The following is a 22,469-nucleotide window of genomic DNA, read 5'->3' as shown; positions in this document are numbered from 1 at the left end:
AGACTGGATTTGCAGTATTTGTCAGCTTAAATGTGTGAGACATATCTTGCTTTTTTAACATACAGCTATCAATAGGACAGAATAATACTGCTCAGCTGTTACCCCAGCTGAGCAGTAATAATTTGCAGTTAGAAAGGACTTTCCGCTCTTCATAGTTTGTTTACATAGATGTTTAAGCTACTCTAGCATGGTTCTTAAATGCCTAGTTTTAAAATTTTCTTCTCCTCACATTAATTTTTTGTTTGTTTGCAATGGCTAATTTTTTTGTTTGATTTTTGTTTTTAATTGTTGTTTGCATTAGGTACTGTTCTAGAAGGAACTAAGAGATGGCCTGCCCATATGAAAGAAAACAACTGCTGTATAGTGATTTGTTTTGTCTTCTGGCTAGTGGGATTGCAGTTAAAAAAGACACATGTTATCTTGGATCACTAAATACCCTCTGAAATTTCCATCAAATGCCATTCAACACTTTTTTTTGGCCAAATGGTGCAGGTCTCTTGAGCAGAGGGTGGCTGGCTGTGTGTGATTTCTTCACAGGGAAATTGGTTTGTGAGCTGGAGTTAAAGAGAACAGCACCTGTGGGACTTCTTCCTACACTGTTAGGGCCAAATTCAACTGACCCAGCATGTTGCAGGGGGAAGGAATCCACACCAAAGCCTCATCAGCCATTTTATAAGTGTCATTTTTGGCTTTGCATCTGTTTGCTCAATTAACAAAAGCAGGAAAAAAACACAACAGAACAAACTTATTTTTGAATGACTGAATGCTTCTATTAAGGTCCTTAAATATTAGTATTTTTCTTAACAAAGCAACACCCATACCACTCTATTACAGGTTAATTTCAGAATTCACCTGAAGTTTGTGTTTTTGATGTTCCTAGCAACAATCAAAACTAAAAGTTGCAAGGTTTTAAGGTTAAAGGTTTATTTCCGTTCAGTTGCTATCAGCTTTCAAAAATAGTTATCAAACCTGACGTATGATTAATTTGATATTTAATCTCTGAAGTTTGAGTTCAAATTTTACACCAGTTATGAAATTATGGTAATATATTAATTATTTTTATCATAGAACTTGCTTCATAGGAAATAGGTGCTGAGAACTTAAGCAGTTGGGAAAGCTGCACATTAAGTTTATTTATCTTATTTTTCACTGCACATTAGCTGGAAAAATAAGCGCAAAGGATTTTATCTACAAAACTATAATTAGAGATTAATGAAAACATGAGGTAGTATAGATGTTTACCAGAAATATATTGTATTTTATTGTATTTGGCCCTGTCTTGAAAGCAAACCTTTGGTTTGCTTGATTTGATATGGACTTGTTGCACTAAAACAAAGACACTTTGTTTAATCTCTGCTGATAATCCATCAATTTTAGCCAGTTGGTTGGAGCAGTTTTTCTTTTCTTACCTTTTTTTCTTTTGAGAATACTCAGACAGCAGCATTTACCTTTGCCATTGTATGTAGCTGGGCTTCTGACTCATGACTGGAGAGCACCCTGGTTAATTCTAGTTTTGTTTTTTTTTAATTCCCTCATGAAACATTCATTAATAATAGCTTTGGCCACTTTATTACTTGGTAAGCCTTGTCTGTTGCTAATGAATCAGGTGATAGATTTCTTTTCCTAGGTGCTTCTACATTATAGGAGAATTAGGATAATATTTTTTTATTAGACTGAGTTTCTAGATTCATATGGCTTGTGCTCCCCTATCTCATATCTTCCCATCAGCTGTTTCTGGAAGAAAATCTTTGTGTTGTTTCAGCTTCAGGGAGAGATGTGCTGGCTGATGAGCTGACTGCATCAGGAAATGTGCATTATATCATGCAAATAATTCTTACTGCTGAAGAAAGAGTTCAGTGTAAAGTTGAGATCTGCTTGAAGTCTTGACCTTAACGCTTTTTGATTCAGACACTGTTGGGCTCCTGTTCCTAAAATCTGGGGCAAGTGAGTTTCCCATAGCTTTTCATCCCTTCCCCCTCCTGTGCTGACCTGAACACACACTTTTTTTTTGGAAATCAAAGTTTCCTAGCATCAGGAAATGAAGCCCACCCCTCATCTCTTAAAGCCACTGTGGGACAATTTGACTCACGTGCAGCAGCCCAGTTACATTTTCAGGATCTGCTAATATTTTCATTGGCATTCCTTACCTTGTCATATAAGTGGTGCAAAACAGCAAGGACCAGTGTAACAAAATGATGAGAGGTTTTGGGAGAAGTGGCTGAGTGCTGTGCATTTGAACAAGAACAGTTTAAGTGTGGTGATTGGTCTTTTAGCTTGGATGCCATGAGCAGAAGTTTCTAAAGCATAGTGAAATGATTGTTTCTTCTAGGTAGTAATTTAATGCGCCATTTTTGATCTAGTTATAACATTGAAGAGCAATGACAAACTAGTTGAGAAGCTGGAACTGCAGTGTACAGCCAAAGCCCAGGAAAAGGCCTATGTAACACTTAAAAAACCCAACCCAGCCATACAAAATTTCACATAGATCTTCAGCAGTGTGTAATTCCCCTGATCCTATTTTTTTGAAGGCGTAAGGCGAGGAACTTTGTTCAACCCTTGGCAACTGTCAATCACACACCCAGTTGTGGTGATGGGGCTGTGTGATGTGGGCCTCTTTCCTTCATTACTTATTTATCTTCCCTTTATCACTTTCTTTTTCATGAGGTTAAGCAATTAGGCTTTGCAGACACTGCCATTATTCTTCATGATTTGGTGACTAATCCTAACGAAGGTGAAGTGAGTTTTGAGCAACTAAAAGCCAAATCAAAACCTTTCAGAACAGTTTTTTTTCCTTATTTTCAAAATAAAGTAGCATTTTTGGGAAGAGTTTTTGTTTGGTTTCCCTCTGCTGTATGCCCCAGAATGTAAATATTTTTGTTTGTGTACCAAAACTACAAAAACCCATAAAACAAAGCAAGAAAATCCAAACAACCCAGCTACATCACTGTATTCATGATTCTTTAAATTCAGAAGTTATAGTTAAGGATATGGTCAGCTAAAATATTTTGTGGGGGCAGACCTTAAAAACAAAGAAGAGACAAAAGCTATTTTGGGGTAAATATTGTTATTTAGACACTTCTCTGTGTCTCTTAGGACTACAAAGTGCTTGGAGATCTTAGGCAATGATAGCACCATCCTCAAAGAGGGCAGTGGAGAGGGGTAGGTCTTGATCCATCTCTGGAACCAGTGATGGCACACGAGGAAAAGGAATGAAGCTGCATAAGAGGAACTTCAGTCTGGACATGAGGAGCAGATTCCTCACCATGAGGGCACTGGGGCAGAGAAGTGGTCACAGCTCCGAGCCTGACAGTGTTCAAGCAGTGTTTGACAATGCTCTCAGTGAGATGGTTTAGGTTTAGGTAGTCATGCAACAAGCAGGGAGTTGGACTCAATGATCCTTATGGATCCTTTCCTGCCAACTTGAAATATTCCATAATTCTACACTATGTATTGTAGACCCTAATATTTCATAACACAAGGTACTTTGGCAGTTCAAAACTAAATAACTTATTAGGTCATTGCATCCAGTTTTCAGTGTAGGCTTTTTTGGTCATGTTGACTGTTTTATCAATTTAAGTCATGTTGAGGAGCAAAGTGTTCTTTAAAGCATCTGAAGTTCATCTGTCCGTCAGGATTAGCAGCAGCAGCAACAGTGGAGTGTCCTGTGGGTGGTGGTAATGCTACAGCAATGAAGGCTCAAGCTCAGCAATCCTTCTGACATGGCTGACAGACACATAGAAATATTTCTGAGTGCCTAAGTCAGATGAGTAAAACAAGCTGTTTCTATAGCAGTGCACAAGATCTGCATGTTTGTTCCTGGTTTGTGAGTCACTGTGTGAAATACAGCATGTGTGTGTACACTTTATATTACAGGGAAGCTTTCGTGGTGGTTCAAAAGCATTCTAAATGTTTGCTTAACCTGGACTGTTCTAAAAACACTGTTGAGTGTTAGCCACGTAAATGTAAAGGAAAAGTATGTTAAAATACATTATTAAAATTCAAATTAACTTATTCCTCTTTTCAGTTAACATTTTATCAAATTCTATTTTACAAAAATGACATCTGAAATTATATCAGAAGAAATAGCCAGATACAGGTAGTAGCTTACATTATTAATGTGTAGCATGAAAATCCATATGAGGAGAGAATTAGCAGCTGTATGTATGCTGATGTGCATTACAGTAAAAGATAATTAGATCAGTGCCAAAATTTAAAAAAATATTGATTAGTACAGAAAAAATTAATTTCATAAAAGCCTTAACGAATAAAAGGACCTATGTAGCAGTTGTTCTTCTTAGTGAGGAAAGGTCTTTCCCAATGACTGATGAGTAACAAAGCGACTTGCCACTTTTCAGGAATGCCTGATTTTCCACTGGTCCTTTATCGTTTATATTTGTCTTCCTGTTTTGAAATAATTTTAAAATGTGAAATCTTCTCATTTGAAATTTTTTATTATTGTGATTATTTTAATTTATTCCACGTGGTGTTGGGCTATATTTCATCACTGAAAATTCAAGAATTTCATGGAGAAGTGGAAAGGTGTGGCTTTTTTTAAGTGGTGCAGCTTTGTTTCATTAAAGAAAGAGTAAAGCCATAGATATGAACAGTTGGTTTCAGTGTCCCGATTAGGAAAGCTTAGGAAATTTTTTCATCAGGCACATGGACTAAATTGGGCACCCAAAATCAAAGGATGTGAAATGTTTTATTCTGAAAATCTTGGCCTGTCTTTGAAAGTCTTCGAGGTTTTTATTTTTAAATCAGAAGCCTGATTTTTTTTCTACTTCTTTTTGTTCTACACATTAGTCTGTAACAGTACCTGGCATGACATACTGTGAAATGGAGAAAAATTCGAAATAGTGGAAAAGAGTTTTCACTTTTGAGGGCAAAATGTTTTAGGAACTGGACTCTCAAAAAAAGATAAGTATCTTAAAATTACTATTAAAAGTGCAAAAGAAATTGTTATTTCCAAAAAGAGTGGGAGTCTTCACTGTAATTCAACATAAACATTCTCATTATATTTTTGTTCTTTTATATATGAGTATAACACTTCTATTATTTGATTTGAGGTGACTCTAAAAATAAACATTTTCTGAGGTGAGGTACTTTTGCTTTTGTTAGTTTTTTGTTTCTGTTGGTTTCAGTTGGTATCTTCTTCACAGCTCTATTCAAGTGAACGTGACCTGCCTCTCTAGCTTTAATTTGAATCATCAGAATTATTTCTCTCTTTTGTAGTCCTGTTTTGCAAAGATGTTTCTGCAGGAATGTGTACTTCTGGTAATATTTAATACATAATATCTTTCAGAAGTTCATCAGCTCTTTATTATATGATGAGAAGCCCACACACACATTGCAGATTGTTGTTTGCTCTTGCTGTACATGCAGAGAGACAGTAGTGCTTTCTAGAAAACATTCACAAGCCTCTAAGGTCTTGCCATCATTGCACATAAGTCATTCTCTTTTTACTATCTTTAATGTCATGCATGTTTTTTCAGTTTTAATGAAAATACTCTTAGAGATTAAGGATTTTTTTAAAAAGCTTTGCTGTCCCTTTGATAGAATATGTGTTCTATATATATGCAATTCATTCAAAAGAATTAAAAGAACGTTAAGCTTACAAAGTGAAGCTCTCAGACTGAGGGAGTTGCAGAACTTTGTTTCTGTTTCATTTTTCCTACTAAGCTTTCTTGTGCACATATATTATGAAAAAATTTCCTCTTGACTGCCTCCTTATAAAATGTACCAGTTGCAGCATGCTCACTTAAGTCCCGTACTTTCTGTATTTTATTTTTTTGTTCCAGTTCAGTATGTGGTCCAATTCTGCATGTTGTTCAGTGGTGGTATGAAGATGAAATTGTTCTATAACAATCATCAGTGCTTAAAATAGCAACAAAACTGTCTTATTGAGCAGTGAATGGGGTGATACCTAATAAGCAAGCTTTTGAGGTCTCTTGATATTAAAAATAGCAGTATGTATTTAAATATTTTAAAAGATTGTTTGCATATATAAAAAATGGTTCTCTAGCTGGCTTTGAAGACTGAAAGTTACCTGGCAGAGAAGGAAGAGCATTCTTTACAGAACCACAGTATACTTTCATGTTGCTGTGGACTTGTATATGCTAAACCTTTTGAATAATTATCTGCACAAGGTATTGCAAAAGCGAGAATTTTGATTTGGTACCACGAGCATTGAGATGAAATGTGTGTTCATATACCAAATGACTCCAAGCCTTTTTGGGTTTATAGATTCGGGGTTTCATGTAACCTCCTCAGATTTATAAAATTAAACTGTTTGGGAAAGTCTAGTTACTGCCACAGATACCTGTATATTTTGAAAAGTTTATAGCCCAACTTTTGTTGCTTTTTGACATCAGAGATACAGAGGGATAGTTGTATCTTGTTCATGATTCAAAGCCAGGTGAAATGGAGCTTTGAGCAACATGGTCTAGTAGAAGATTTTATGAAGATTGATCTCAGTATTACAAGCCCTAAGTAATTTCAAGACTTAACTTTAGTGAAGCTTGTCTTTGTCTCAAGACATCTACCTAATATATTAGAATGTCATAAATTTTGGTTAACACATGAGAAGGGGGATAGCAATAATACATATCATTATAATTATCCATCTCTTTGAAATAAATATTTTGTTTGAAAACATTTTGGACCACATAGGAGATTACCTATTTCAGACATATTTTGAAGAGGGTTAGGGCTTTATTAATATTGTTATCTCTTATCTAAGTAGCTGGTTATAGTAATAAAGATCAGTTTCCCATATGTGACTCTAGCTTTGCAAATTTATAAAAAAATACTTAATTCCTCTAATTTTAATTTAAAAGTTGATTAAAAATTCTCATATGGAATTGAACGTTTTGGGCTGACATATTTTCGTTTTCTTCATTGACTTAGCTGTACTTTCTGTGTTTCTTTTATTGGACAGATAGAACTGTATGTTGTACAAGCTGAGTTGGTGCCAGCATAATATTTCTAATGAGTTGTTTAATCACTGAGCAAGTCAGCTTTCAAACTGGGCAATGTTCCCATTGCCAGTGTGGAGCACTGGGTTAGAATAACTCAACAATTACACTGGTTGTGTTTAAAAAGCATCCTGACTCAAATCAGCTGTAACTCTTGGACAGGGTAGTTAAGTATGCCAATAATTTTTTAACATCATCAGAAGAGAACTTTCATTTTTTTTATGGGTCTCCAGAGGCCATCAGCACTTTTTCACTCTAAGTGTTTGTTTTAGCACCAAGGAAAATTTGTTGTCTTCACAATTTTCCCAGCCTCAGTTGGCTTACATTGGAAAAAAAGCAGAGCTTAGATTTGAACCTGTGTGTTTTTGGAGGAACTCAAAACACTGACTGGTCATATGCCACATAATTTGAACATAAATATATCACAAAGAGATATGTTCTTGATCATACTTGTGTTATGAGTTCCGAAGAAAATATTAAAGAAGAGTTGTTTGTGATCTGTTCTAAAAGTATTTCTGAAATAGAGAAGGAATGTTCTTCCCTGTCTGTGTGGATAACATACCAGATCTGAAGCTGGTATATAATTCTGTTTTCTAAACAGTAAATTAAAGAGCCGTCTCTACTACTTGCATGATGTTTTGGGGAAATCTTGCAACCAAAGAATCTGTCTTTTATTCCAAAATCCAAACTCCAGATATAATTATGGAGAAAAGGGCTGAGGAAGCAGAGCTAGGCTGTTTTGTTTTGATTGGACTAAAACTTTAGACTTAAGTTCTCTGTGGTCAGGAGGCTGAGATTAAAGGGTCTGTAATTAGATTCAATACTCCATGTGTCTTAATGCCCTGAAAGGCCAAACTCTGTCTGCAGGCAATGGTAGCTGCCAGGATCTTCAAAAATAGTCCATAGATGCAAGTAAAAAGGAAATGATGCATGCTTTCTCAAATAGTTTGTTCTTACTCGTTGTGTCTTGTTTGTGTAAAAAAAAAGGAGGAAATCCCTCAAAATATCAATAAAACAGGTAGATCTTAAGGTTGAAAAGAAATTGTTTTACTTCTGGGAACAGATCACCTAATTCCTGTACATAATCCTCTATATTCAAGACATGCTTCAGTAGTTTTCCTTTTGCTCCTCCTGTTTTCCTCACATAGATACAGTGGTACCCAAAGCAAGATGGGTTATTAGATTTCTGTGGTTTTATATGTACGTGTGTGGGAACAAAGAAGAGTTTTCTTCCCCAAAGTCAGAAGAGGACAGATGCATCTTTTGATTAATAGTTTATACCAAATAATAAATAATGCTTTTGTTTCTGAAATTTTCTAGGTTAGGTTAATAGTAATGAGCAAAATGAAGCCTTCTTTTGGCTGAATTAACAGTGGAGAGTAATGCTTGAGGATGAGTTTGGTGACCTTGTACAAAGGAAGTGGTGGCACTTGATGGTGCCACTGTTCCCTGGCCCAGCTGCTCAGTGGGGCTGATGGAAGCAGCTCTGGACCACGCTCTGAGTGCTCCTCTCTTTTGCAGGCAAGTTAAAGATCAAAATAAGAAAGTAGCAAATCTGAAGCACAAAGAACAAGTGGAGAAAAAGAAGAGTGCACAGATGCTGGAGGAGGCCAGGAGACGAGAGGATAACCTTAATGACAGCTCCCAACAGCTTCAGGTAACGCGGGAATTGAATTAATGCAGTTGGGATCATGAGCCAGGCTGAACTGCCTGGCTCTCCGCTCTACCTCCTGATCTGTTTTCATAGCTGTTACCTAAAAACTTTTTCCTGATTGTTTAAAAAGACATATCTATCCTACAGCATTTCAAAGAAAGCAGCCTCTCTCAATTGCCTTCATATCTTACCCAATTTTCATAAGAGGAAAATGTACTTTTAACTGTCAACTTGGTTATGAAGTGGATTGTTGAAATAATTGTATCAATTCCATATTGAGATTGGGTGTGACATTTCTTTCTTCTCTGCTCTTCTAACAGCCTTTTTCTTTAGCTGTTTTGTATATTTTCCCAGCTGGTTTTACCTTATACTGATGTCTTTTCTTCAGAAAGATAACCAAGTAAGTATTCTTTGAGAAAGCTGGAGTTATTGTGGGGTAACTTGAGGACCATGTTTTCTCTGTGTAGTCATTTTTGTTTACTTCATGAATTCTTGGTGTGCTTTCTGGTCAGTCTGGCTTTATTTCTGAAATGATCATGCTGCTGCCCCACAGAGTTATCTAGTTCCCTCAAATCTGCCCAGGCATAAGGAAGTCACTGGTATAAAAGCAAGTCAAATATTTCTCAGTGTGCTGTGAGTTGAGATTAGCTGCAGGAGGTTTATCAAATGGTAAGTTTTCAATTGCTGTCATAAAAATATTAAACTACTGGCATGGAGTACAGCAAAGATACCATGATGCTAAGTGTGGAGATAATAGACATTTTGACTGTGCTTTCTTTCATTTACAAAAACAACTTTCTTTTTGGTGAGTGAAAATAAATATGGAAACTGCACCCTACCCTGTAATCTTTCATTTTGTAAATCTTTAAAGAGCAAGCCTTTCTTTGTCTTCCTTTGTTATCCTAGGTTAAATCCTGTTTCTTTTTATCAGCCACGTATCTTAATACATCTACAGTGAAGACACAGAATACATCCTAAAAGTTCTCTAGTAAAGATAAATCCTTCCCTTATTTCAAACAGATACTTCTTTACTTGGTTCTGTGGGATGCTGGGGGGATGTTTTCAGCTAAAACTTTGAAAGAACCACAGAAACATGTGTCCATGGAATGCTCTCAGATGCACCATTTTGTGGTTTTCTCCATCCCCTCCAGTCCTGTAGGTACTGGGCAATGAAATAGTTAAGTTCCAAGTGTATGAAAATGATTTCATAACTGCAGACCTTTAAAAAGGCGGGAATGTGGGATTTCTACATCTGCTAATGGGTTTTGTGGCTGTAATGCTATGGCAATTCACAAGGCTCTCGTTATGTGGCAGCTATGTTTAAATAACACAGTCCTCCTGGTATTAGTGAAATGTCTTTAAAAATTCCTAAAACTACTACAATATTTGGTTAGATTTCTAATCTGCATTTGAGTAAATCTATATTTCAAGTCTGAAAAGACAGCTGGTGCTTCACATTTGCCTTGCAATTACGTGGGTGGTGTATTTATTGAATGACACCATTCCATCAGACTATAATCTTTGTTTTTATGTAGCACTTCCAGATTTTACAAGGAATGGCTTCCTTTTCTGGTTCTCTCCCTCCCCCAATTATTCTTTCCCTTTTCATTTTTCTGTCTTCCTCACATATGTAATACACTGAAAAAAGCCTGATACCTGTTTTCTCTCAGCTTCTATTTGCATACTGAAACCACTTTTTTTTTTTTTTTCCAAGAAACAGTGTATTAAGTAAAATGTTTGTACTACATAGCAGTGAACAGAGTTTTAGTTTTCAGTTACTGAGAACTTTTAAGTTCTGCTATAACTATATAACACCAGTTTCTGGTACATCAAGAAGATGGTACAGCTTTAGTGATAGCAGTGAGGCAGCTTTTGCTCAGAAAAAAATGGTGGAAAAAAATGGTGCTGCTTTATATCAGAGTTCTTTAAGGATGTATAGCTTCCCTTGCAATTTCTTATCCAATTCTTTACTTAATAAAGTGTTTTAAGCAGTTGAGAGATCATAGATATAAAAATATATCTTTTTCCATTCAGGATTTCCAACTAGAGATCTCTGTAGAGCAGTACAGATAAAGCAAAAAATACTTTTTTGCAGTTTGCTTATGTTGTGTTTTATTCTGCACTAGTGTCTGTGCTCTCTATATAATTATGTGCAAGTTTTTCTGACATTAAAAATAGACATTATTAAATGCATTAAATAATTTAAGATTGAAGTGTGATGTGATAGTCAACATTGAAGTGTGCAAGTTATCATGGTATTAATGTTACTTGATCTTCTCTAGTGCTTTTCCTGCTTTTGTGAACATAATTGTCCTGTTTGGGTGGGCTCAATTTTAGAGAGCCTTTCCCCATATTCAGCACAAGGCTGAAGGGAATGCTTTTATTCACAGATGAAAAAGGTCTGTATGCTCTAATGAAAATATCAGGTTAAGGTAAAATATGGAGTGTTTAATGACAAGTGACAGGTTCAATAAAGGCTCCTTCCTTTAGAAGAGCCCTCTGCTTATAGCCTCACTCTCTCAAGGACTGCAACATTTTGGTTTCCTGGAAGTAAAATTTACCCAGGACCAGATTTCAGTTTGTTAGTTGTGGAGACCTGTATTCTCTCTAGACTCTTAAAGGGCACTGCCTTGTAATTGATTAAAAAAAGCTAAACCTGAGAGGACTGTAGATATTTAACATTTTTTTATGCAACCATTGTTGGCTTTGGGGTCAGGACACGCAAGCACCAATTTCAGATAATTTTGGTCTTGGTGGTTTTGGCTGGAATTAATAATAAGACATTATGAAATGCTTAAAAATATATGATCTGCATGTTCTTCGGTTCATGACCATCTGCTATCCAGCCAAATAAACACGCTCCCAAGCACACAGTGCCCTGCTCTCCTCTCTGTCCCTAACAGGCCTGTGGTTTCTTTCTTCCTGAGTCCAGTAACAAAATGTTCATTTATTCACAGAGCTCTGATGATGGAAATTTGGTATTTTTGGGAGTGGGGAAAGAATAAAAACCATAATGTCTCAATTCTAGTGAGATGGATAAATGGCTTTCCAAATTTGTCTTTTCCTCCTGGGTTCTCTTAAACCACAACTCTCCAGAGATCTGAGAGGCTGAAGAGTGTCTGGTCTATAAGCAGGATAAAGAAACAAACAAACTATTGGGTTGGAGTAGAACAATTTTGCTTGAAGTGACTGAAGCTTGGCTATTGTGAAAAATAATTTATATGCTGTTTAGTCCTAGAAAGGTAACATTTACTGAAATTTCATTATATTTGAATGGATACTTCAATCTGGCTTCTGAAAGGAAGTATGCATAATTTCTTGTTTCATCACTCTAGCATCTTCTGAAGTTTTTCCAGAACTTTCAGAATATCCGTGCTGTGGGTTTGTTTACTATTGAATCTGTGTTGCAGCAGGTATCCATCAGTCTCTAAGTGCTGCTGACAAGCTATATGTTCACATCATGTGTAAGATGTGTTTGAGTGATTTAATGAGCAGCTGTAGAAAGGAAATAAACTTATTAGTTCTTTTTCTCTTTTTCCACACACATGTCTAGATAATTTAATGTATATTCCTAATCCATGAATTGTAGATGCAAGTATATGCTGTTTGTTTCTTGTGATAATGTATTTCTTTTATCATATTGGAGAAACCTATCCTTCCAGTGGAAAGAGCTCTACTTTTAATATAAACAAACATGCAACTTTATGTTCAATAATATTTTTACTGTGATGCAGGCAGCTCTCAATTAACTGGATAGATAAGCAAAAACCTTCTCATCAAATGAACCTTCTAAATTCATTAAATATCAGCCACAATGCCCCAGGGCTGCCAAGTGTATTAGAGGCATTTGGACAGTGCCCTAACAACATGCTTTAACTTTTGCCAGCCCTGAGTTGGCCAGGAGGTTGGGCTGGGTGGTTGCTGGAGTAGCTTCCAGCTGAAGCAGTCTGTTGTGGTTAACTGTTTGTTACGAGGCACCACTGCATGTGCACACAGTCAGTGCCAACACTCAAAAACCTGAAAACTCAAGTGGAGCCCAGTACATCTGAGCTAAATTACTGAAGAATTTCCTCTAGATATGCTATGATTGGATCTTGAAGGTGGGGCGGATGAAGTTTTTCCATCTCATCTCTTGGCAGTAATACTCCATAATGAAAATTATGTTGTGTTCTCCTCTGGCTATTAGTAAAGCAAGATTATGCTTTCCTAATTCATTTCTGAATTTGCTTTTAGACTGTGAGTACAAAATTTCTGAATAAATGGTTAAAGTAAGATAAAGTAGACCTTCCCAAGCTTAAAGTTCAAGAACTTTTTGAAAACTTTCATCAGATTTGAAGCAAATTGGTTTATGCTAGTTAAATATGTTAGGTGTTTTCTTGGGATAAGCGACTTTCAAGTGTGGAGTTCCTGGCTAATTTCTCTTCCATGTACACCAGTGCCATATCAGATTCCAGCCTTGCATGCCAGATGAGTGGAGTGTACACCTCAAAATGTTACAGCCCAGAAAACAGTCAACTGTTCTCTTTCAGCCTGGCAGAAATCTATTCTTTAAAGCCATCTTGTATCTGCAGGGCTTGTTCCAGAGAACAGTCTGACATCTCAAACTTGTATCTGCTTACTGAGCTCAGATGCACCTTTGGGAATTACTCAGATTGAAATGTTCTTTTCCTCCCTCTTCCTCTCCCAGTCCTTTTTAGACATTAATTACATCATGGAGAGGTTTTGGTCTCCCTGGGAATTCCCTGTGCTGCCCAGCCTTGGGGGTGTCAGTGTTCCTTGGGCCTGACCTGGTGCCATCAGCGCTTACACAAGTGTCTGTAATTTCACTTAAGGCTACATTCAGCTCTAGGTCATCCTCATCCTGTCCTCCAGGACAGAGCTCTTGGCACCAATTGCTGAAAGGATACCAATTCACTTTGCCATTCATTTAAAAAAATTTTTTTTAGTATTTTTCGAAACGATGAGTTTTTCTTGTCAGTCACCAAACGGGATGAAACTTAATATTGTTACGTGTTGTCAATAATTTAGCAAAATGTGATTCTGAGGTAATGTCAATCAGTGTTTTACTGTCTGCTTCTCAACAAAAGTCAGTGGGACTTTTGTTAGTGAAAATGCAGCAAGTAAGAACAAATACAGGCTCTAAAGATCAGTTATACCTCATAAAAATGTAACTGAAATAATTGTATGCAAATATTTTGTCCTATTTTATTTGGGCAGTGGTAGCCAATAGGTAGTTTTGGGATCAACTTACCCTCCAGCTCTTTCTCTCAGAGATGCTGTGACAACTGGCTTTTCATTACAAAACAGGATATAAATATGCAGTAGAGACATCAATATGCATTATGATTCATTAGTGATGTAATATTCCAGTAGGAATTTTCATTTCCATCAGCTTTTACGATATGTTACAGAAAAGACAGTGTTCACAAACTTTTCATTCTGTATGTATTTGGTGGGTTGTGATTTTCAGCACAGTGTGTTGCAATTAGTGTAGAAACAGGCACATATTTAACCCTGGCAGATGCTTTGAGAAAAGCTAGCTCTTGTTCTGATCATGTCATAGCCCTCTGTCAAGAGATCTTTTTCTTATCTTTCCTGGATGTCTGGGAGAAGTTCCAAAAATGATGACCTTTTCATCACTTAAAAGTGAGGAGAGGTTTCTTGAGGGGAGGTGAGGAAGAAATAATTTGACTTGTAGCCCTTTTTGGGAATTAAATATCATAAATAAGCCCTTCTGGATGCATCTACTTTTGCAGCATAGATAATGCATGAATGATTAATAGACAGCCTCACTTCATTATATGTGTCTAAAATAATACAATAAATATAGACAAGACTCAGTTATTCTTCATTTGTAATGCTCTTTACCTGATATTTTCACAGAGTTAGTGCCTTAATCAATTTATCATTCAGCCACACAGAAATAGGACTGAAAAGTTCATTGGACAGTGGAGGAATACTTGCACAGTGCTAGAAATCAGTGCATAACATGAAATAGCTATTGTGACTAATGTCACTATTGTGACATTATATTTTCATGTAAAAGTTGCACTGTTGGATTTCCATCCCAGCAACACAGTAGAACACATAAAAATGCACTTCTGTCATACAAAAAAGGTTTCTCCTCTTTTCTGTATTGAAATGATGAAGTACAATGTGGATTTCAAGGAAGGGCATGAAAATTTATTAACAGATTGCCAGAAAGTAAGTGCAGCAAGGTTAGAAAAATATCTTGACAAATAGGAGACCCCACAGCATCTGCTCAGATGAGGTCCTTTTTATCTCTTACACTTTCACATGTGTGCCTGGTGGACTCTGCAAGACAGTAATTCTCCATTTACTTAGAGGAAGCTCATCAAGACAAGCTTTCAAACACGTTAAAACTTAGGAATATTTACCTGTGTCTCTTTCCAATAGCAGTTTCCAACTTCTCCTTATAGAAATCTGATACCTATTTCTCCAAACAACTGCATACAAAGTATATGGTAATAGGGGTGACTGTTAAAAAAGTTTATATTTACCTCTCTTCTTTCTTAGTTTTCTTGGATTTGTTGAGCTTTGGTGATTTAACATTCTTAAAATGTGAGCTGTGATCCACAAGCAGAGAGTGGGGACAGTTTTGTCTCCAGTTTTGATGAAGCCATTTTTCTGATGATGATTTTCAAGATCTAACTAACCTGATTTTTGCTCGTGTATGAAATATTGCATGCTGAAACACCAACAAAAAAATCTACACTTTTGAACATTAAATGATTTGTCTCAAAAATGAATTGTAGAAAGAATGTGCAGCTTTGTTCTCTGTCTGAAATAGAGTATCAGAATAAATACATGACCTTGCTCTTAATTTGATATGGCAGTTATTATAGAGACAGGGTCTGTCATTCTACATAATTGATGTTTGTGACATTAAATCCCTTTTTAAGAAATTATCTTCTCCTGTGTCTGACCAGGAGAGAGTGCTCCATTCAGAATACTTGTTACCATAACATTTACAGAAAGGAAGTTTGAAGGGCCCTGGCAATTGTAATGTAGAAGCATTTCCCTGGATAGACATTTAGCCATCTGCTCTATCAGTTTTCACTTTATGGTTTTGTTTAGTTTACCATACATTTATTATGTTCATGTTGGATGAATTCATTGCTTTCACATCTTTAAAAAAGATGAACCATTTGACTTTGTCTTCTTATGTAAAGTAAAAATTGGACAGCTGTACAGTTTTGAACAGACAGCTGGAAAAATTTTGTGGAAGTCACTATTTACAGCTAGCATTAGGCAGTCTCCCAGTTATCCCAGTATTTCCCTTAACTGCAAATTGAGATTTGTAGCGAGAGAAAGCCATTATATGGCCTCAGAGTTTTTAGTAGAGGAAAGAAGACTCTCTGCATCCTAACATTTTTTGGTGATCCATCAGGAATATTATTCCCCAGACACACTTTCACCCAGTCTTTTCTGCCGAAACATGATGTGTCAGTGGAAGATGAAACCTGCTATTTGTGCTCTTTCCTGTTTGGCAAAGGGAAGGGTTGGTACCCTTCATGGTATGCCAGAAACTGAGTGCAGCGAGGACTGCACAGCTGAATGTGTGCCAACAGCCTTAACCACTAGATGTTTTTTGCATGGGCTTTTTTCCCCAAGATTATATCTGAGTTCAAACTGCTTTCCTAAAAGCTGTCAGAGAGATTAATGTATCTGTTGACAACATACTGTGGTTCCTATGAGGAGGTCTCTCCTGAGAGTAGAAAACATTGAGAGCCAGATTTAAGCAAAACAATAGGAGTACATTAAAGGGGAAGAACAGCTCTCTTTTCATTTTGGTGTCTTATTTCATGAGCCTGAGAAATTGTAATAAATTTGCATTTTTTTCCTTCTTAATTTTTTTCTGTCTCTCTCATAAGGTTTGTTTTTTTTCTTGCTGTGTTGAAAGTGGTTTCTAACTCATCTCTCCCCAAGAACAAAAATGCCCAATTGCCATGGCTCATTTCATAGTCTCATTGTTTAATAAAATTGCTTTTCTGTTTGAATCTTCTTTTGCACAATAGAAGAAGAAAAGGAGATGGGGTGATGATGGGGACCTCAGAAAGAATTCAGAACTTATTTTTAAAGAATAATACATGTGGATTTTTTTTTTTTTTGTTCTATACTGTGGGAACAAATACTCAAGCATTTCCTTAAAAATATTTCCTCTAATTTCAAATACTACTAAATCTAATTATTTTATTCTAAATCAGTATCATTCTTAAATCTTGCTTACTAAACTGCCCAAATTGGTGTCACCCTTAAACTACTGTTTTTCTATATAGAAATCAATGTATTCTGTCTTAAATTTTTCTCTTTGTCTGAAATTTACACATTCTTAGGAGGTATCAGAACAACTGATCTTACTGTGATGTGCAAATATTAACTGGAATTGAGACTTAGGCTACAAATCGTGTTCAGAACTGACAGAAGGTTGTAACACACTAAAAGTCAGCACCAGTCCTTGCATCTCGTTAGTTTGGTTTGATGTGCATTCAGATCTCAATGCAGGCATGGGAAAAACTTAAGCATGTTGGTATCACTTAGTCTGTGACTGAGGATTGAAGGAGGATGATACTAACATTCTAGAAGATGTCTGTAGTCAGTTAAAATCCATCAACAAATTCACTTAGAACATTATGTTGCTTTTGTTGCTTGTGTTTGAATTCTTCCTAAAATTTGATAATTTTGGGGTCAGATGATTTTCCAAAGCAGGGCATGAAAAACAAGGAAATAAAAACTGAAGGAACACAGTGTCCCAGCAACTGCTACCCATGTTCTTCTAGAGCACAGCTAAAAAATGGCAGATGTAATATTTTCCATAAATGAGATTAAATTTTTGTGCAATCCCAAATTACATTCACTGATTTATTCAGGATATTTAAATGAAAGATAACCTATATACCTTCACAAGTACCTCATAACTGGAACCCATGGATAAAAGAGCAGGTGAAATTCAACATAATTATATATTTATTTATATATGTCAGGAGAAGTAATCTTAAATATATGTGCACAATGATGGGTTCTGATTAGCTCTATTACCATAGGAGAGCAATCTCAGAATTAGAATCAATAGTTTTGTGAAAATGTTACTGGTTAGGAGGACTATTAAAAAGCCATTTGAGAAGTATCAAACAGCAAACCAGAGAATGCTGCTGTGCCACTGTGTGCATGAGCAGTGTATTCCCCTTCTGAATAATGTGCAGTGATGCCAACCATCCACCACAGAAAAAGGTGTGGCAAACACAGGAGAGGTAAAGGCAAGGATAGTAAACACAAAGACAGGCTTCTGTTTAAATGGATATTAAATGAAATTAAATTCTTGAATGTGGAAAAGAATGAGTGAAGACAAGAGCCAGGGAGTACTTCTCCCCACTTTGTAGACTGAGAATAATAGAGGATCCTTTTGGAATATTTGGGGCTAAAGGGAAACAATAACTCTTTTTGAACTAGTTCAGGCTTTTATAGAAACAATTGGAATTTTCATACAAAGAAGTGAGAATCTCTCAGAATGTGAAATGTTTCCATTTTCTCATTCTTTTGGGTTTTAAGCAAGTTAATTTTAATGATGATTTTTATGAATGTTATATACTAAATTGCCTGTTTAAAGCTACTGTCAGTGTAATGCTGCAAATACACAAATGAGAAGTTTTTATCTTGAAACACCTTATTTCAGTATTTTTTAAGCTCACTGTTTTCTGATTACATTACTATTTATTGTCAAATTTTTACATTTTCTGTGCTCTATTCTATTCTCATCATCTTCAAATACATCCCTATTTTCTGGATACAGTGGAACAGCAGATCAGGCATTTACCAGTAAAGATATTGAGAACAGCTTTAACTATTTTAAGCCAAGCATTTCCCTAAATTAATATGTCTATTTCAGAATAGACATATTGTCTAGAATAGAATATTGTAGCTGAATCCATGTTGTACCAAGGCAGATCTTCTCCCTGAAATTGCCTTCACTTGGTGCATCTGACTGTCAAGGGGATTGTGGGTGTATTGGGGTGTTCGTGGATGGCATGGAAAAACAGTAATGAACTTGTTTTACTGATCTCTAGTTTGAATATGGGGAGAAGGGGGAATATTTTAATGGAATGAAGAGGAATTTTTTTTAACTCAAAATGTTTTCTGGTTAGGAGTAGGATCTTGATGGCTGCTTTAAAGGAAGCAGTTCATAGCACAAATACAAAAGCTGCTCTACTATGATGCACATCCAGGAAGAAGCATCAGAGGCTAAAATCAAAAACCAGAGATGATTGCAGGAATTCCCTTCAAAATTGAAGGAGTGGAAGAGATTCAATGGGATCAACTGCTCAGTTGGCATTTCCTCACTCGTGTTTTTATCAGTCACAATTTTTGTCCTATATTTATCTATGAAAAAGAGGAAAAACAAGAGAAGTGTTCTTTTATGGCTGTCCATGCATGGTGCTCTGATGGTTTTGTCTGCTGAAGGATTTAAAATGAGCAAAGAAAGGTAGGTCTTGTGACATATTAGTACAACGATGATGACAGGACTGACATTTACAACGAGAGCTCAGGCAAATAAGGCTGTATCCAGGGAATAGCATGGGTTTGAGCTTTGTGTTAATGGTGCAGTTTGTTAGAACTGCTGCTGGCTTTTTCTCTAATATCACTATATTGATATATGAGAGAAAAACAAATGTTGTTACAGTAGCATTGCTCCAATTAGCCTCACCAAAAAACACGACACATCTCCAAAAAAAGAAAGACAAACCAAATAAACAAAAAAAAACCACAAACCCCCATAACAATTAGAGATATCTACTGCTTTTGCTCACTTCAGATCACTTTCTCAGCTGTATTGTCAGCTTTGGGTCCCATTTCAATAGTCTGTGCAGTGACCTGCTGTGGTTTGATAGAAACATTGTCCCTCTAGGTTTTAAAAACTACAGATGTGGTAATTTGCAACAGCCAGAGCAAAATGTTAAAACTGCTGGCACCCCGTGCAGTTGCTAAATGGTAAACCTGGTTGTTAGTGTTGGCAAGGTGCTGGGGTCTGTCTGGGCTGTTGCTAATGAAAAGTGTCTGTACAAGGCCCAGATTTATAACTGATTGCTGTGCTGGGAGCACCAAGCTTACAGCAGCAGGAAAGAAGTGTCAAAGGGATGGCAACGATCAGGAAAGGACATTGCCTGTTTCCCACAGGAACAACCACTGCTGCCTTTCCCTCTCTGAGCCTGTAATAGTGGCTAGAGCTGTCCTTTTTTTTCTCCTTTCTGTCCTCCTTCAACTAGTATTGATTAGGATCCTTTCTTACCATTATCACAGGCTCTGTATTTCACTTTGCTCCTGATGTTGAGCAAAAGTGCTGCATGTTCTGGAAATGCTTTTTGAAAGTAGCACACCTGGGTGATGATATTCTATATTGGAAGGAAAAGTGTGTAAATGGCTGGAGTTATTCACACATTTTTGTATACAATTCAGCAATTGTCAGGCAATAATAGCAAAAGGCATGAGTTTGTTATAAGGCTTTCATGTCTATCTAAGAAAAGACAATGTGAAAGATTAAGCCTTTCTTTTTATTAAGTTTTCACTAGGTTTTTTTTCCCCTCCCATTTCACTTCTCTTTCATTTAAATTAGATCAATTTGTAGTAATTTGTATCTATCTGCTTATTTTCTATTGCATTCTATCTCTAGAGTTGATACCTTTTTTTTCCAGCTTTCATGGATTTGAGTGGATTTTTCCCATGTAAATATATTTTTCTGTGCATCCTTCTCACATGCAGTAAAGCTCATATTTTTGTTGGTAGCATCATTCATAGTCCTGCATCACTCTTGAGTATTTTCAAGTGACACTGTAGTTGAAACTATACTCCAGGGACAGTTGTATACTCCAGGGTGTAGTTGAAACATCACTCAATTTTCTACCTTTCTGTTTAAAAAGACAATTTCCCTGGCCATTTCTTATAAAGTGTTGGCTTCTGTACAGTTTTTTATTTTTACCATGCTAATTTTAATGGGCTGTTTGTATTAAACGTATCATGTCTAGAAATAACATTTATCCATTTTTTTCTTTTCACTGTAAATATATTTTTGTTCTTCCTGCAATTGATGATCCACAAGTGCACACAGACTCTGGATGTACACATATCCTCTTTTTCCACTGTGGTATTCTTAGAAAAATGTACTCATCACCTTCTGCCATTCCTCATGTTTTCAATACAGCATATGCAGTGCTGTGGCCAGCTTTGGTTGCACTTCCCTCTCAGCTCCTACTGGAATTAAAATCTTCTACTCCAGTCTTTCTCCTTTTGTCTCTTGTAGTTATTTTCTGTATTTATGTAACTTGTCAGGCTTGAATTCCAGTCCATGTGTCTTATTTGGCAGATACAACCTTCCAGATGCTGACATATGTTGTTCTAATGACATAATCGTCATGTATCTCAGGTCTGATCTCCAAAGATGAGGAAATGTTGATCAAGGAGCTCCTGCTTGGCAGTTTGTGCCTTGTAGCTCTCAGACTGCTCCTTTCATTCAGCAACTCCTGATAATTACATCTGCTGTTTCTGTGCTTACAAAAAACCCTCTTCATTTTGCACTGAGAGAAACAGACTTCAAATAAACCTAATACTTGGATATACTGACCCGCCGAAGAGCCAGAGATTTCTCTATCACAGATAATCTCCAGTATATTAGCTTTAATTTTGCAAATTGAGGGCACCAGGACAGCCTTAGCATCCGTGGTTATTGTAACTCCACTGCTTGTTCATGCCCAACAGTATATCTTGTAGCAGCTCTGGATGGTAGTTTGTCTCTCTGTTACTTTAATTTCACAGTCTTTAGTCCTGGATCTGTGTTTATTTGGGGTTTATGCTACATCTTGGTACCAAGCTATACTCTATCCTAAAGGTATTTCCGTCTTCATAAACTTTTCTTTCATTCCAATTTTCAAGCAAATATGTTTTTGGAGGTTTGGGGTTTTTTTTGTATTGCCACTTTCTTCAGGAAATGGTAATAAATTAAATGATTTTTTTGTGGACATCTGTTACTTTGGATGAGTTGCAGAAGGACCCCAAACACTCATTTTGAGCTAGATTCGGTCATAACTATACCATTTGGGTTTTGTACCATGGGTTCTGGCCTTCAGCATTTACCTGATGTATATTCTTGAAAACCTCAAAAGTCAAAGTATTGTCTCACCAATGTAAGAGGTATTTCCCCATTTATGAGTTACAATTTTGTGTGCTTTTCTTGTTCAGAGACTGGAAGCAGTTTATCAGCATGCTGAATAGAATGAGAGAGATGCACCATGCTCACCTGAGCTTTAAGGCCCTCTGATTGTTTGCTCCTGAAATCAAATGAAGCTGTAATACCTCCTTTTGGTAGCACCACATTGTGTATTCTCTTAGGACCTTCTTAGGAAAATATGCAGGCTTTTACAGATGTTTTTTCAGAGAAAAACAGACATTATTTAACTAACTGATTTATTTTCACCAATTGTCTTCTGTGAAGAGTACGTATTTGGCATAGCATTTTTCCTTCTGCAGAAAACTTCAGAAACCCACCTTAAATAATTGTGTGAGTCTTTTGGCATCTTTTGGTAGATTCCTGAGATTGCAAACTAGAAGTCCTCAGTAATGGGCTGACTATAAGTAGAACCAATTTTTCTTCTTCATATTTGGTTCTGGTTATGGCCAAAAAGAAGAAGCAAGGGAACTTTATGGAAGATTTTGAGAAGCCTTTGAAGAAGTTTTCAGTTTTTCATATTAATTAATTAATCAGCATGCACTTTAGAGTTACAGTTAATCAGGCCCTCATATTTTTAATGGGAAAAAAAATCTTTATGTTGTTG

The 22,469-nt window shown here is 36.4% G+C and overlaps 1 protein-coding gene across 19 annotated transcripts in view; it reads left to right on the top strand.

Annotated features, from left to right (window-relative positions):
* Positions 1-22,469, top strand: part of ERC1 (ELKS/RAB6-interacting/CAST family member 1) — a 273,023-nt gene that overhangs the window by 135,051 nt on the left and 115,503 nt on the right. For all 19 annotated transcript variants that reach the window (XR_012053774.1, XR_012053773.1, XR_012053772.1 and 16 more), the window contains one exon: positions 8,496-8,631. Coding sequence is in view for 16 of the 19 variants with exons in the window: in XM_072923902.1 (XP_072780003.1) it covers positions 8,496-8,631 (136 nt within the window). In the remaining 3 variants the exon portion in view is untranslated. The remainder of the gene's footprint in view (positions 1-8,495; positions 8,632-22,469) is intronic.

The sequence above is a fragment of the Taeniopygia guttata genome, chromosome 1A (genome assembly GCF_048771995.1).
Source record: "Taeniopygia guttata chromosome 1A, bTaeGut7.mat, whole genome shotgun sequence".
NCBI lineage: Eukaryota > Metazoa > Chordata > Aves > Passeriformes > Estrildidae > Taeniopygia > Taeniopygia guttata.
Note: the sequence above shows the minus strand (reverse complement) of the source record. Positions and strands in the feature narration are given on the sequence as shown.